This window comes from Phaenicophaeus curvirostris, chromosome 4 (assembly GCF_032191515.1).
Source record: "Phaenicophaeus curvirostris isolate KB17595 chromosome 4, BPBGC_Pcur_1.0, whole genome shotgun sequence".
Classification (NCBI taxonomy): Eukaryota; Metazoa; Chordata; class Aves; order Cuculiformes; family Cuculidae; genus Phaenicophaeus; species Phaenicophaeus curvirostris.
The window spans coordinates 39,496,957-39,513,260 of NC_091395.1; the positions used below are offsets into that span (position 1 = coordinate 39,496,957).

A 16,304-nucleotide genomic window follows, 5' to 3' on the forward strand; every position below is an offset into this window, starting at 1 on the left:
TTCATTTAGCAGCTACCCAGGCTCCTGAGATATGTCCTTCCAGGGCAGCTTGCTACGCAGAGTGGAACTCTGCTTTTCCAAATATTTAAGACATCTGATTAAGAGTTTGAATAGCATGGGATTCCCAAAGCTGAAGTACATCAGTTTTGGAACAGGCCTGCCATCCACAGATACCAGAATTAAAAGCCCATAAATCATACAGAGGACTGAAGCGCCCAAAAAAACTCAGAAAAACAAGTGGAGCCTAAGTAGAAGCCAGAGCTCCAGTTATTTTCAGACCAACGCTCACTGCTAGAGATTTACAGAATTATTTATAGCACTAGTTTCCCCAGCATTACAGAAGTTAATTACCTAAAAACCTACCTAGAAAACCAACAGCCTAAACATGAATTTTAGCTTCCAATTATTGTTGACTAGGAGAGATATTTGGGGTAAAATACTATTGGGTTAGATAAATAGGCACTTTTCTCTGAAAGAGACTGGAAAATTACCAGCTATTTCTGTCTCAGCCTGATCACTGAATAATTGTATGAATAATTTCTCATTTAATTCAGTTAATTCCCCATCTAGAAAACAAGGTAGGATACTAGTCTGCCATAAAGAGGATAATCTACAGCAGTGCTAAATGCTCAGATGATAAAAGTCTACTGAAGTAATGTCTTACTGCTGTAGACGTTATCACACACTCAGGAGTGCAAATCCTTTTCTTGCCAGAAAATGGAGCATTATCAGCACTGAAATGGTGGCTTTTAAGAGCAAGGGAGGGAAAATATTTGAGAGATTCAGTGAAAGTTACACAAACAAATGCACCTAAACACACCACATGCACACTATATGAAAATATAATGTAAGTAAGCACAAATTCCTACCCTAAGCTGTATTGATCCGGTTCAATCATGATTCTTCTATCAATCCTTCCCACACCAAGATTTGTCTCAACGATGCTGACAGAATGCCTTTGTCTCCTCTCATCATTCAGGGAGACTGGCATAGAGTCAAAAGAAGAATTGCTGACAATACTAGATCTGGAAGAAATTTCGCTGTGACCAGAATCTGAAAAGTTATCCACAGTGCCACTAGGAGCCAAAGTATAGCCTGCAAAGGGAAAATCACATTTATCAGACTCTCTTCTGAGAAGCCTGCTCGGTTATTGCCAGGCAGTCAGCAATACTGCTACCATAGTAAATTAAAACTATGATTACAGAAGCATCGCTGCAGAAGTCAGATACAAAGCACAACTGTGTAATACCACGTAGTCTGTCTCTTAATAAGAAGTTTAAGATTGTGGGAACATGCATAAACATTTCAAAACCAAGTGCTAACTTTCCTTGCTCTCTGCCCTCCTCCCCCAAATGATTTTCAAATGCACCATCACACTTGTATCCCTTCATTGTGAAATCTCACTTCTCAAAAGACTGCCACTACATGAACTCTGTCACCAAGACTGGAAGAAAAGAGATGACCTAGACAAAATTAATGCTTAAAGTAATCCAAGAGACCATCTCCCACTGTTATTCTTTCTGCAAAGCTCCACTTCAGAGATGAACAGCAGATACAACATGAAGCACAGATGTCTGGACTGACTGCTTATTACATATCTGGGCTGAGAGAGAGTTTGAAATGTTTTTCAGTAAAGTTTAAAAACCATTAATCAAGGTTTTCAAGCTTTCTTTGTGGTACTTGGCTAACTAACTACATTCAAAAAAGATAATATTCTATAGCATATATTAACCAAATTATACTGTAATTTTGAGGTAGCCTTGACATCATCAGACTGAGAAAAATATCTGCAAACTATGAAATGGCACAGATGCATTCATGCTTTTGTTTTAGTATTAAACAAAGTTGTGTTGAGTGGTCCTGCCAGCTAAGATAAAGATTTTTGAAGAACATACATTTACAAGTAACTGCAGTTTTCATTTTTTGCTTTCAGTCAACACACAAGTGCCAAGATCGTGTCAATGGATCCATCAAATTCATTTGCTGAGAACATGTACTTAACGCTGCCAGATTTTAGCTTCATGATAACATCAAGCCAAGGATCTTTAAGAATTTATAATCATGCTTAGAATTTGCTTTTTGCAAAAATGAAGTATTTTTCCCACTATAGGCAAAGCACAGAATCCCAATTCCTTTTTAAAGAAATGCACAGGCCTGACCAGATTTGTATATATTCACTCTTTGCAAACATAGTATTTGGGAGAAACCATCCTGATATACAAGCGCCTGAGATGACAAACTAAGTCTTCTCTATGTAACACCCTCCTCTATCTGACTTTAATATCACTTCACTAGAGATTTTGGGTAGGTATTTGTACTTTCTTGCCATATTCATCTCTCCTTTTTACAGATGTCTGCTTATCCAGCTGGAGTTATTTTTTCCCCTCTTGGTTCCATAAGCCTCATCTATCCCAGAGGTCCTTGGTGAACTGTTATTCTTGCTAAGGTTCTTGCCTCCATGAGGAGAGGAGAGGAGAAACAGGTTAGGTCCATTAGTCTGTAGCCATAAAGGCCTCAACCTAATGGCGCTGCTACCTACCACATTAAGAAAAGGGCTTAGCTATCCATTTGATAAGAAAATATAAAAAGTGATATTCACATAAGGTTCAATTCCTTACCATCCCTGTGCAAGGTAAAATTACTGCTACAGAGAAGCCTCCAACACACTAATCTCTAGCATTCTAAACTTCCATTATAAGGACTCCACCACAATACACATACTATATAATGTTATATTGTGTAACTGTTATAATGAACTTTTATGATATTCTGAAAAGAGAATAGTTTAGAATTTATCTGTACTACAACTAGGCTATCGCACTTCCAAAGGAATTTTTGGTTTTGTGTAAATCACAGAAAAATTACTCCATTCTCTATTTTGTCAATTCATAACCAAAGTACAATGAAAATCAAACAGGCTTAAAAAAATCCCTTTCTGAATCCCAAATATCTTAGCCTGCCTGACATACATGGGTCACATCCCAACCACATGCATGACATGGCAGGTAATTCCTCAAATAGCCTAATATACTAAACTCTGAAATTTAAATTTCCATCTGCACATCCTCCCACTACCAGGAAACACTGATGATGGGAGTGTTTTTGTCAAAAGCAGCTGTAATGAGAATGACCTGCTTCATCAGCTTCTATATCAGATCAGGCTGCCTTTACTTGCTGTTGCTAACCACATGGCTTTCAGGTATCCCTGAAATCATGTTCCCAGGTACCCTTTTGGGTATCCCCATTTGGCACTACACTTCCTGCCCTGTTGCTGACCATATCTGACTAAAATAGGAGCCGCAGTAATCACTCTGAGTGTCCAAATTTTCTCTTGGAAGTTTCCAGAGTCTATAAACTTCAGGAAACAGGATGAGAAGCATTGCATGTCTAATACCTTTCCTTGGAGAGCTCTGTGGTGAAGTGGGAGGAGAAGACAGCTGTGAGGATGCACTTGATACTGTGTCATCAGATTGTTTCTTGTGACGGTCCAAACTTCCTTCTTCAGACAAAGAAAGAATTTTCTTTAAAGCCTGTGGGGAGTTGATGCCTTTAAAAAAGAATTAATGCAGGCAGATGTAAACTCCAGTATAAATACATCTTTCTGTTTCACAATGCATTTATAGAGTAGATACCACACAAGAAAAAAAAAAACCTAACATTTTTTCCTGTTTATTTGTGAGTTTCTGACACCACCTTAAATGCAGAAAAAAGTTTAAACCTGTAACTGTTTAAAATATAGTATCTTATTTCTGCGTAACAGTTAAGCCAATCTTTGATTTTGCCATCTAAAATAAATACTTTGTCACAGAAATTGCAATGCATATTTGGTGTGGCAGAATATTGCCTATGCAATATATAAATCAAGGATATGCATAGCAGTGGTTACTGACAAATCTGAAATAAAATTATGTTTAAATCAAACACACACAAATCTTGCTGGTTCGTGAAGATTTATATAGTAAGAATTGAAACTGTTTTACTGTTTCTCTTCTATTCAGGGCAGCCTAGAAGGTCAAAGACAGAGGAAAAGATGATGAGTAAGATTAGGCTTATGAAACAAGGCCATCTAGCAGCTGCCTTTCTCCCTTTCATTTCTGAGAACTATCTCTGCACCAGCTTATTTTGGGAAACTAAAGAGTAACAACATCCTGAAGATGGTGTATGATGTAAAGATCTAGGGCATCAAATATTGCTTTTCTTAAGCACCATTTATCCAATTGTTCTCTTCCCTTCCTTTCAAAAATCCACCCTGGGATAGTCTTAAAAGTGAAAACTGAGCTTCTCCAACAGTTTTGCCAATGCTTGTAGTAGAGGTCATTTTCAAGCATTCTGCAATGTTTATCTTTGATCTGTTGGATCACAATGCTGCTATCAATAATTTACAGCTGCTTCATCAACATAACCTAATCACTTTTCAGAAACTTTCCCAGCATGAATAAAAATGCAGACTGTGGCGCTTCAAAGTCCTTTTAAGATTAAAATTTAATGGTAAAATCAACAAGACGTAGACGAAGACTGAATTGTTTCTTGCTCATTTTGCTGCTTATAAATGTTTCTCTAGCAGCCTAAGCAGTGCATAAGTAAGACTAATAAAAAGTGAAATCACAATTAGGGTCTTGTGAAATTCGCACCATGTAACAGGAAGGGACAGTTACACTATATATACAATTAATAGGAATATTCCCATACTTTAAGTGATATGTAAGTAGATCTTCAATAATGCGTATATTTTCCATAGATTTGGAAACCAGATTAGAAGAAATTCCTACAGTCTGGTATCTTTCTGAGCAACATGCAGGCAGCAATCAACAAATAACAACAACAAAAAAAACCCAACAAACACTAGGGAGCAGAAGCCAAATGGACGATCCTCAGAGCGAAACTTCAGGCCTATATTTCTAACAGGACTACCAGTTAGAGCATGCCTAAATTTCACATTAAATGCTCAACTTGTTCAACTTTTGAAAAACACCAAAACTATTGGGCGTCTTGGATGGGTCACTCAAAAACTTGAAGACATCAATCCTTTTGGAGAAGTTAAGACAAGAGCCTAGAACAGATAGTCAGAAACTTTCATTCTTCCCAGTTTCTACTGATTAAATTGCCAGGATGCTTTCCTAGCTTTCTTTCCATTCCTAGAGAAGAGAATTATACAAACACACTGCATGAACTGGCATAATCTGTATGTAGTACTACTAGAAATAAAAGTTTGGAATCTTATTTGATTAAAAACATCTCCCTGACATGAGCAAACAAACTTGAGTATTAAACCAAATGCTTCACTGTCCCACTTACCAAATGGTGGGAGATCTTTCACTGGCACTTTCTTGCGAGATGGATAAAGAGATACAGCAGGGACCTGCAATGCTTGGTTTACTTTTTGTTGCTGCTGCTGCTGCACTTTCTGCTGGATGCCTGCCCGGGGAGCCACTGGTGACGTTTCAGATTTTCCAGATCGCTTGTCTCCTGCATTCTTCGGCACTTTGCAAGAAATGGGAGAAAGCACAGAATGACCACTAGCTAAAACTACCATAGGAGTTTTAATCTGAGTGCACAAAGCCCTCTAATTAATAATTAAAAGATGCTTAAATACTTGTACAATGAATGCAGCAGGATATATTTAGAGAGAAAAGATGAAGAGGAAAAAGAGAGGGAGATTTAATTCAATTTAAAATATGTGTATTATCAAAGAACCTTTGCCCTCTTTCTCAAAATAAATGTGTCATAAGTTATACTTAGTAAAAACAAGACCAAAACATATACTGGGCTATCATAAGGATTGCAGCTGGTTTAGTATGAATATCTAATTACTATTTTTTGCTACGGTGAAGGAAAGGAAGGGCATAAGATAAAGCATTCCCTCAACTCAAAATTAAACCAATTTCCAGCATAAGGTCCGCATCCGCTGCCACCAGCTACAGCCCTCCAGGTGCCTCTGAAACACCTGGACATGAAGAAATTACCTTTCCCCTCTGAAGGCCAAGATATCCAGGAGGACTAGCCCTATTCACACCAATAGCCTGAATACATCAGAACTGCAGTGAAACTTTGGGCTCCTCCATACCCTTTGTATGGACAAATCTAAAGAATGCTTGTGTACTGCAGCATGACACCATCTGAAAAGCCTCATCTCCTCTATAAATACTACCATTCTTTACTGTGAATCAGCAAGATTATTTTTTTAAGATTCGTAGATGTTCAGTACTTGCAAATGATTAGAAACCTCATTTTCCACCTCATTGTCCAGTTATTCTTTCCAATTGCTTCCTCGGAGAACCAACTTCCTTAAGCTTCCTCAAAATTCATAACAAATGAAAACGCTCACATGTGTTGGTGGCTGGCTCACACTGCAGAGACAGTGTTTGGAGGCTCTCTTCATCCATTTCCAGATCCAAGTTGGAGAGATACTGCTTTACTTTCCGTGCCATCTGAGCATCTTCATACAGTTTTTTAGCATTAAGAAAGGAGCTGCGTCGCACCCGCTTTTTATGACCCCCTGTTTGTGCAACATCCAGCACAGTTGCGTTTGTACTGCCCTGGCTGAGAGAACTGGAGTGAAGAGGGGGCAGGAGGAGGAGAAAAGAGGGGAAAAGTATGATTTAATCCAACACAGTACCACTCGATAAACATAAAATGTGCAAAAGATTGCATGAATGTCAGTCTATGGTCAAAGCTTACATGCCTCATTCCAGTAAGTCAAACAGCTATAACAGAGAGAAGGCTGAGGGTCAGGAAATAATTTTTACTTGGTTACAGCCACTATTCTAATTACACAGATATATTAACCTATTCTGCTCCAACTAGGCAATATCACTTCACACATCTAGAAAAGCATTCAAGCTAGCTCTCGCATGTAAGCCAGCTACTGACAAGATTGGAGCATTAGGAAAAGCTCATGCAGTAAGGTAATGCTGACAGGAGACTATAGCTGAGGTTCAAATTTAAATACAAATACAGAAGGCATTTTGAAAGCTCTCTGAATACTTCTTAAATCAGGCCAAATTCAAAATGTACAGCTCAGTTTTACAGAATAGAAATTCCTTGTAACTTGCAAGGTTGAAGGCCACTTTTTGCTAAATAAAGTGACCAGCTAGTTCATGAAGAAATAAATGTCATCCACATTCCAATTTATTTAAGCCCATATAAAAGCTATGCATTGTTCCTGAATTGTTAAGAGTAAAAATGATAGCTGAATATATGATCATAATATGAGAATAATTTAGTTTGGGAGGTACTGTAAGCTTTAACATTCATATTTGATTTTGATAATTGCTTACTGGGCATAAGAAAATAAACAGCAATTTTCAGCTGTTGCAACTTTGCTATTTTATAGTTTCTCTTTTCCTAAAAGTCACTTCCTTTGGCAATGTAAATTGGAGGCGGAGGAGAAGACTCCTCTCCTATTTACATCCACTTATAAATAATTAACAATTTTTGTGTTTTAACCTCAAAAGCAAAAGCACTCCTGGATTAAAATGTATTGTCAGTAAAAAAGCGTTAACAAAAGAAAAGAAAAGTCAAAGCGCCAGAAAAATTAAAGATAGCAAGAAGGAAACAATGCAAATGGCAAGGAAAGAATGTATGTCTGTGTGTGTTGTCTCCAACCACTTACCCCAAACTCCTCCATTTCTTCTTCCTGCAAGTGAGAGCCAGGAAGAGTAAAGCATGGGTTTAAGAAGAGATAGAGAAAGATCATAAGCTCAGAAAGAAAAAGACCAGATCTTAGGACAAGCAGTTCTGGAAGCCCACAAACATTAAAAAGAGCCTTGACTCGGGCATACAGTCAGACATTACAAACTCTTCTAGCTCAAATTAAGAAAAAGAGTATGCAATAAGCTGTTCTAACGTGAAGCCAAAGAGCATTCATTCCAAGTTTTCTAACATCACTAGCTTATACAGTTTCAGATACATTCCTTCTTCTACTAAATCAAAACAAAAAGGCTGGCACACATCAACATTAAAACATATATATACACACACACACACATATACATTGACATATGTGCTCAAGGCAGCATCGTCCCCTCCCTCCCACTGATGCAACATCATTTTATGAAGTATTTGGCAGTTAAGGAATAATGTAAAATGTTTCAATATATATTCATAAACATAAAACATAATTATTTCTCCTGGTTTGGAATACCACATTATTGTTGTAAATTGCTAGCAACAAAAAAACCCCTCACACTGCTCCAATATAACAAGAGGTGCTTGAAAAGTAGCTCTTGCTGACACCTAGCCTTCTCTCAGCTGGGAAAACCTCTGCCTCACACAAAACACTCACCTTGTTCTAAACATTAAAGCAGGATCCATGTTAACAGATGCCATGCGACCAACATGGCGTATCTCCTTGGCAATCATTCTTAGCTTCTCAAAATTGACCAAGCCCTCCACTTTTGAATCATTTCCTACAATCAAGTTAACAACATTAGTTATTTGGTAGCAAAGTTAGTTTTCCTTAGCTGAGAAAAGACGACCAACTTCTGCTTTTACCTTCATGAAGGAACGTAAGGTCTTTTTTGATAACAGGAAACAGGGGGATAATGGGAGGTTGGAGGTTTTGGCTGTTAAGGACATTACGATATTTTGCCATATTCCTAGATGGATCAAACAAGTCCTGTAGATCTTGAAACAGTTTTTCATACTTGCTTGGAAGCTTTTCCCAAGTGGTTCGGAGCCTTGCAACTGGAGCCAAATTCAGACCACTTGAAAGACACAAAAAAGTGAAAAAAAATTTAATATCAACAGAAAGAAACAAAAAAAAACCCTAGAAAAGACTATGTTAAATTTTGTATCGGAGAAATATCATGTAGCCATAATAGTGTAGCACAACGCCAACAGAGTAACAGATAGTGAAAACTTCCTTTTGCCGGCATGTACTACAGAACAATGAAGATCATATTTATAAAAGCTATAAAAACAAGAGATATTTGCATGATGCAACCATAAACAGATAAGTTACACCTACATAAGTAATTAAAACTTATAAGGAGTATGTACTTATTACTTTGAAATAGTGTCTGAATTTGATAACAACATCATAATCTAGGTGCAGCTCAGAACCACCATTCAAGTTTTGCTAGCAGGCAGTCTGCTTTTATTTCTCATGGAGGTCAGCTGAAATAGCTGAGTTAAATCTCAATATTTTTATGTCCCAGAGATGCTGACTAATTATCAGCATGGATCCTTGATTTTGGAAACTGCCATATTTGATTAAATGGTATTCAAAATCGGTGATCTTCAGAAAAAGTGTCACATTCAATCTGGTGATTGAGTGTGACATGGGCTTTTGCCAGAAACAGCGATCAAACTGTCATTTTAATGCAACTCACTCATGCTTTTTCATAAGAGGCAAAATCTTGGGATTTATTTTCTTTTTTTCTCTTTTTTTTTTGTTAAGTTATTCCTGATGAATACGGAAGACTCTAAAGGAAATGTGAATGTTTTAAAAAATAAACACACATAATAAGTTTCCTCACCCCCTTTTCATTCCAAAACTAAGCAAGGTTTTTATTCTGAGATTTTTTCAGTATTTTTATTCTTACATATGCTTAAATAAGCTTAACTACAGCTTACGATACGGCACTGCAGTCTGCTATTGACTATTACCAGAGTTCCATCCAAGAAACTGCTGATAGAATGAAAACAAAAGCAATGTATCACAGCTCAATCAACTGATAACTTGATAAATTGATAATAAAAAAGATAAAGGGAGCTATGTATAAATTTATGAGCTCCCTTTGGGAAATTAACTCATTCATTTATGACAATGTTATAATTTTTCTACATATAGCTGCTGTTTCTTTTGATCTTCATTTTAAAATAACTGCAGTAGCTTCTCTTGTGCCATGTTCACTGATGACTCTTGCCTCACTGTCTAGAGCAATAAGTACATAATAGTAGCATTCCAAATAATATTTCAACAGATGCTTCAATGGCAAGCTCAGATTACTGGAAAATGCTCTCCTTGGATTGTCAAGTGTTGATATTAGTAATATTATTTGGCCTACTCTGTTAAATATACTTTTTTAGACAGATATAAACAAGACTTTGCTTTTTACTTAGAAGGAAAGTTATTAGGGGGCAATACCTTATGATAGCAAACATAGAGTTGAAGTTCTTGCATTCTCTGCAGTGTAGTGCTATCTTAATGAAATGCTTAATGATCTTCATCCTTTTCAACTGATTGGTTTCTCTTAGAATCTCAGAAGCCACCCAAAATGTTTCTTGATTTATCACCTCTTCAAACTTCTTTAGATTAATGCAACCTGTTTTTGATTTGAGTTTAAATAAGTCATCTATGTATTCTGTGGGTTCAATATTACGGAATAGCTCAAAGTTCCTCATGGAGAGTTGGGTAGCCACCTCAACAGTACTGAGCTGTAGTAGGGAAATTTGACTTTCCCTTAGTAATTCTTGAGCATCTTCATCTGAACAAAGAGTTTCCGTTTCCATGTTGTTCTTCAGGTAATACCTGTAAAAAAAAAATCAAAAATATATTTGATACAATATACTCAAGTACTAGTGAAAGTTACAGCAAGGATACAGTTGGAATCGCAGGATAAATTGAAATTCACTAGGCTTAGATATCAATTAGAAATTGCATAAGGAGCAATGCCTTGCAAAGAAACAAAACATTAATGATGAAATAATGCTCCTATTAACGGGATTTTGACATTTTAAACCAGTATAATCAGCTTTATCTCACAGTCTTCATTCTCACCTGCCACTTAGCTGTATCCTGTCAGCAAGCTTGGATAACTGATCAGGAAGCCTCCTTTGCTTGATTACACCCTCGGGTGTGACAGAGACTTCACACAATGAATATGCATCAGGAGTTGCAGTAAGAGCAAATTCCCTGATAGCCTGGACGACCACTTCCTTTGCTGTTGTGTCCTTACTGATCATGATGTAGCGACTTTGCTGATCTGCCTTGAAAACCCTCAGAACTTGATCTGGTAAGTCTGGTCAAAAAAAAGAGACATGCAGGGTATGCAATTTAGTAAAGCAGAAAAAAATTAATAGTGTAGGAACAGGCAACAGTAACAGTTACACTGAGTTAAATTACTAATGCTATCAGTTTTTACTTCAGTACCATTGTTTCCTCTCTCTTCTTCTTATAAAACAGCTGCCTGTTTTTTAAGGAAAGACTAGTTATATTAACAACCAGGAAAAGAAGTTAGTTAAGCAACTGATAGGGCAAGCCACAAAAACACGTTACCTTCCAAAGTTTGGATGCAAACTAATGAGCAATCTGATTTTCACAGGTGTTGAGTCCTGGTAAATTCCTTTTAAGTTTAAGAAAAATCAGGGACACAAAACACCAATGCCTTTTTCACTGACATACAAGATGATCAAGCAAATCAGGTGATGGGATTCTTAATCTTCCTAAGGATGTTTTTAAGAAAATGGACTCATTTACCGAAGTCTAACACTGAACCATAGCACCACACACAAAGGGAAGATGCATACATAGAAGTAGCAACAAGATACAAGTGTAATGTCCAACATGCGCACATAGACAAATAAACTGCATTAGTACTAATGCTTAAGTACTTGATTATCAAAAATACTGTATCCTTGATAGATTTAAACCATAATAATGTCCAAGTAACACAAGGAAAACTTGCTCCTTATTTCTCTGTGTCAATGTTTAGAAAGTAAGAACTAATGCAGCCAAAGAGAAAAACACCTCACAAAAACTCATAAAACATATTACTGTTTCAAGTGACTGATGACAAAAAACTTAAGGACCTACAACAAGGCTGTTTTTAGGAAATCTGGGTAATTAGCAAACTACCTTCAAATGCTGGTGTTTCCATAAGCTTATTAATGGATTGAAATCTACATGCATTAAACAACTGAAGTTTGATTGTTATATCATAAAATCAAATAAACAAAAAAGAGCTAAAATTGTACAACTACCCACCACTAGATTTTTTAACATAAGGTATTTTTAACTGACAAGATAAAGTATTTGCAATTAATCAAATTTCTTCCTTCTATTACTAATAACCTGTTCTAGTCTGGTATGGCACGACATCTGATCATTATTCTTTCTTTAATGAATATGTTTTAAAAAAAGATTATTGTTATTCTTTAGACCATTAAGGTCATACAAACAAGAAAATGGATGATAATAGAAAGCTTTCTGAATCTATAGCCAAAAATCAATCACTACTGAAAAAAAAAATACTGTAAAACCAGCTGCTGGATGAAAATATTCACTTTGATACAACTATAATCTTTTTTGATAAGGTCCAAATGTGTATAACGTGTTCAAGACACTAAAGAAAGATATATTCCACAACAGAAATGCCATGATAAAAGAACAAAAATTAATGTCTTGCCACTCTGTAGCATAGCTCCAAGAAAATCATTTGGAAAGCATTGAGATAGATCTCCCTGCCACAAAGGTTGTTTAGGCTTAAATATAAGAGTTCACAAATTTCATGCACCTAAGCCCATAACTCTTAAGCTCACAGTAGTATTTTTGCAGCTTGATAAGCACTAATACTGAAACACATTAAAACTCAATTATTACATCATCATTTACACATAACGGGCATCAGCACAGGCCAATTTTTAGCCATTTTTAAGTATTTGAGTCAAATGTACAAATACCTTATAATTAGCAAGCCAATTTTGCCTTTTATCACCAACTCTACATTGACCCATCTCCCTTCAGTAATTAGTTGAACAGGGATATGGAACAGCGCCTATAATTTCTACATTTTTTGACATCTTGAGGAAGGCAGATCCCAAAGACACAACCATTCAGAGCCATTACTGAAAACCAGAATGCTCTCTAGATCTCGCTGTCCCTTGCCAGTCAAAAGAAATGCTATGAAGATGGGAAGTTACTGTAAATGATACCAAGGTCCAAAGAAGCGCTTTGTGCAACAAGAAAATAATCTACTCTGCTGGATCCTTACAGTCAATATGAAGACACACAGAGAATAGTAAGTAGAAAAGTATCATCTCTGCTCTGTATTTTATCATTCATTTTCTCAGGCTGCATATGTGTAGGAGCTGGTACCAAATGCACTACACAGAATACAGAGAAGTCTGCCAGCAATTGAAATGATTACAGCTATAGGAATGGTACTAAGTAATTCAGCACAACAATTTTAAAATAAAACAGCACTTTAAAAGAATTATAATCATCCCTCTTCACTCCTTTACAAAATAGGAAAGCCGAATGGCAAGCTGAAGAAAGCAATACTCTATGATAGGAGAGTATTTTCCCTTAGAAAGCTCATGTATGGGGGGGTGTTAAAAAAAGTTACCAGTGACTGGCAGCTCATCATTACTATATTATTTTGACTTCTAATCAAATATCAAAAAACAGCACAAGAGAAGAGAAATCAAAGTGCTATTAACTATTTGAACACTTAAAAATAAAACTTTAAAAGTATATTTGAAAAAGCCTAAGCAAATCAGAAGAGAAACTAAATCGACTTCTTGCAGATGTCAAGCTGTTCTCATTTTCTCCTCAAAGACTACCCTTACAAAACAAAGTTGTTTTATTTCCTATCCTGAGGGATATTCCCCAAAGCCTCAAAGGATGGTTGTTCTACCACTTCTCTTTCTTCTCCAGTGCATTCAATTTCTTGCAAGCTGCCTCCATCTCCATCTTTAATTTAGTTCAAGGTAATAAAAGAAATTAAAATTGCAGGCTTATTTTTTTCCCAAGTCTTAAAGTATACAGAGGAATAATTATAGTTCAACTCTTGTATCTACAACGCAACCATCCCTAAAGAACTTAAGATACATGGATTTTATTTAAGTCCACCTTTTCCTCTCTTTCACCCAGAGGGAAAAATTACACCTGCAAATTTCTTTTAAAATCTTCAGTATGTCGATATTTGGGTAAATTTTAAGCAAATAATTTTAAAAAGAGCTTTCTTTTTGAAATGAGAAAGCACTAATTACTTAATATATTTTCTATAAAGATAATGAAAATGCTGATATAACATTGAAGTAATGTCATTACATTGTTACTTATCATGTTTTCTCAGAGCAAAAGGGAAACAGTAGAACATTATTCATTTACTAAACTTTTACGAACTCCATCTGTGATGGAAGTATCTTCAAACCTGTAAATGGCTTTCCTTTTCCATTTTGAGTTTGCTTCAGCTGTATGAGACAGCAATGGCCACAGCTCTGGAAGTCAGTCACTGTGCTCAGCATTAGGGGCACATCAATTACCTAGAACCATCTGGTCTAGGCAAATGGCAAGTTGGAGAATGGAATCTTCTTCACTCATTAATGCACAAAGCACTGATGAAAAGTTAGGCTTTTCCTGGGAAAGAATATCTTCAAAGTGTTGGACACTAGTCATTGCATAAAATACAAAAAAAAAACAAACCACAAAAACAGTTTTCCAACTCTCTTAGCAGTAATCTTAGGCACTGGGACAAAAATCACACACCACTTTCTCGTAGTCTTTTCCAGTGCTAAAAAGCCCAAGATGAAGTGATCCTCAGTATCACAGTTCTGAGTATGACAATTACACCAGCTTGGCCAGGCTGATGTTTAAGCACCATCCCTTTAAGTAGTGTTTGCAATCCCTCAGGCTTAGGAGGGCACTGAATTTTTGGTTCTACTTTTGAGAAATACTATAAATATTAGACTATACTAACCAAGTGTATGCATAGCTACCATCACCGTATCCTCCCTCCAGCAGCTGCATTTTAACAGCAAAGATTTGGGTACTTAACTCACAGAAGTTTTCCTGCTAAGAACCTTCCTGCGGCCAGATAAGAGCCCAAATCCCAGCCCTGCCAGGAGCTTCAGTGCAATCTTTCTCATAAGAGAAGGCTCTCAAGTTTCTCATGTTCTCCTTTTTCTCCCTCACTCGCCCCGATTCTTTGTTCCTGTCTGATAAATGTATTAATTTTTTAAGTATTTCAGAATGGGATTTTAAATCACTATGTACTAAGAATTCAGCACAGAGCTGCAGGGCAAGGTCACTAACAGGTAACTCTGAAACTCTGTCCCTTACAGATGAGTACAAGATTATACAAGTCTGTTCAGAAAAAGACTGAAATGTACGTCCTATGCCCCAGCCTAGTGCGCTTCCACTTTACTGTAAAACTAATGATCTACTGTGCTCTTCAAAAATACCGCAATCTTCACGAGACTAATCTATCAGAACAAATTATAAAATACCACGCAAAACAAGTTTCCACTGGCCAAGAGTTCTAAATCAGTAAGCAGCACTGTGTAAAAAAACAGACATCAAATACACTAGGGTAAAGTATGTCAGAGCCCATGTAATAAATCCTAATGCATTTATATGTGGCTAAATCTGTGGGTGAGAGCATACAGTCAATTAAACCTTGCATGCACCTTCAGACTCTGGAAGTCCAGGAAGAAAAAAAAAAAGGAGATTAATGAAAGAAAATTAAGAGGTTCAGAGTATCAACAAAAAGCAATCACTACCTGGCGTAGTATTGAAGTCTAAGATGCGGTGATGAGATTGCAGTAGATCGGGATTACTGGACGACAAGGTTCCACTGACAGGTAAAGCAGGAGGAATGTGCTTTGTTTGCCTCAGTCCCACAATGCTGTCATCCTGAGATTGGCCAATTCCAATATCACTGCATCCAGAAAGAAATAAAATCAGAGCTTACATTCAGAACTTAGGCTATACTAGAGGAATGTGGGAACATGTATATAGCTACCTTTTCACATTTTCATTTCACAGAATCACAGAATAACCAGGTTGGAAGAGACCCACCGGATCACCGAGTCCAACCGTTCCTACCAAACACTAAACCATATCCCTCAGCACCTCGTCCACCCGTGCCTTAAACACCTCCAGGGAAGGTGACTCAACCACCTCCCTGGGCAGCCTGTTCCAGTGCCCAATGACCCTTTCTGTAAAGAATTTTTTCCTAACGTCTAGCCTAAACCTCCCCTGGCGGAGCTTGAGGCCATTCCCTCTTGTCCTGTCCCCTGTCACTTGGGAGAAGAGGCCAGCACCCTCCTCTCTACAACCTCCTTTCAAGTAGTTGTAGAGAGCAATGAGGTCACCCCTCAGCCTCCTCTTCTCCAGGCTAAACAACCCCAGCTCTCTCAGCCGCTCCTCATAAGGCCTGTTCTCCAGCCCTTTCACCAGCTTTGTTGCTCTTCTCTGGACTCTCTCCAGAGCCTCAACATCCTTCTTGTGGTGAGGGGCCCAGAACTGAACACAGTATTCGAGGAGCGGTCTCACCAGTGCCGAGTACAGAGGGAGGATAACCTCCCTGGACCTGCTGGTCACGCCGTTTCTGATACAAGCCAAGATGCCATTGGCC

At 37.3% G+C, this 16,304-nt stretch overlaps 1 protein-coding gene across 7 annotated transcripts in view; it reads right to left on the reverse strand.

Moving 5' to 3' along the window:
• Positions 1 to 16,304, reverse strand: part of RAPGEF2 (Rap guanine nucleotide exchange factor 2) — a 180,483-nt gene that overhangs the window by 7,019 nt on the left and 157,160 nt on the right. For 6 of the 7 annotated variants that reach the window (XM_069855828.1, XM_069855830.1, XM_069855834.1 and 3 more), the window contains 10 exons: positions 15,448 to 15,605; positions 10,724 to 10,964; positions 10,091 to 10,474; positions 8,494 to 8,705; positions 8,285 to 8,408; positions 7,613 to 7,636; positions 6,326 to 6,549; positions 5,296 to 5,481; positions 3,395 to 3,547; positions 870 to 1,095 (listed from right to left, as the gene is read on the reverse strand). In XM_069855828.1, coding sequence (XP_069711929.1) covers positions 870 to 1,095; positions 3,395 to 3,547; positions 5,296 to 5,481; positions 6,326 to 6,549; positions 7,613 to 7,636; positions 8,285 to 8,408; positions 8,494 to 8,705; positions 10,091 to 10,474; positions 10,724 to 10,964; positions 15,448 to 15,605 — 1,932 coding nt within the window. The remainder of the gene's footprint in view (positions 1 to 869; positions 1,096 to 3,394; positions 3,548 to 5,295; positions 5,482 to 6,325; positions 6,550 to 7,612; positions 7,637 to 8,284; positions 8,409 to 8,493; positions 8,706 to 10,090; positions 10,475 to 10,723; positions 10,965 to 15,447; positions 15,606 to 16,304) is intronic. The other variant, XM_069855832.1, reaches the window with a different exon arrangement.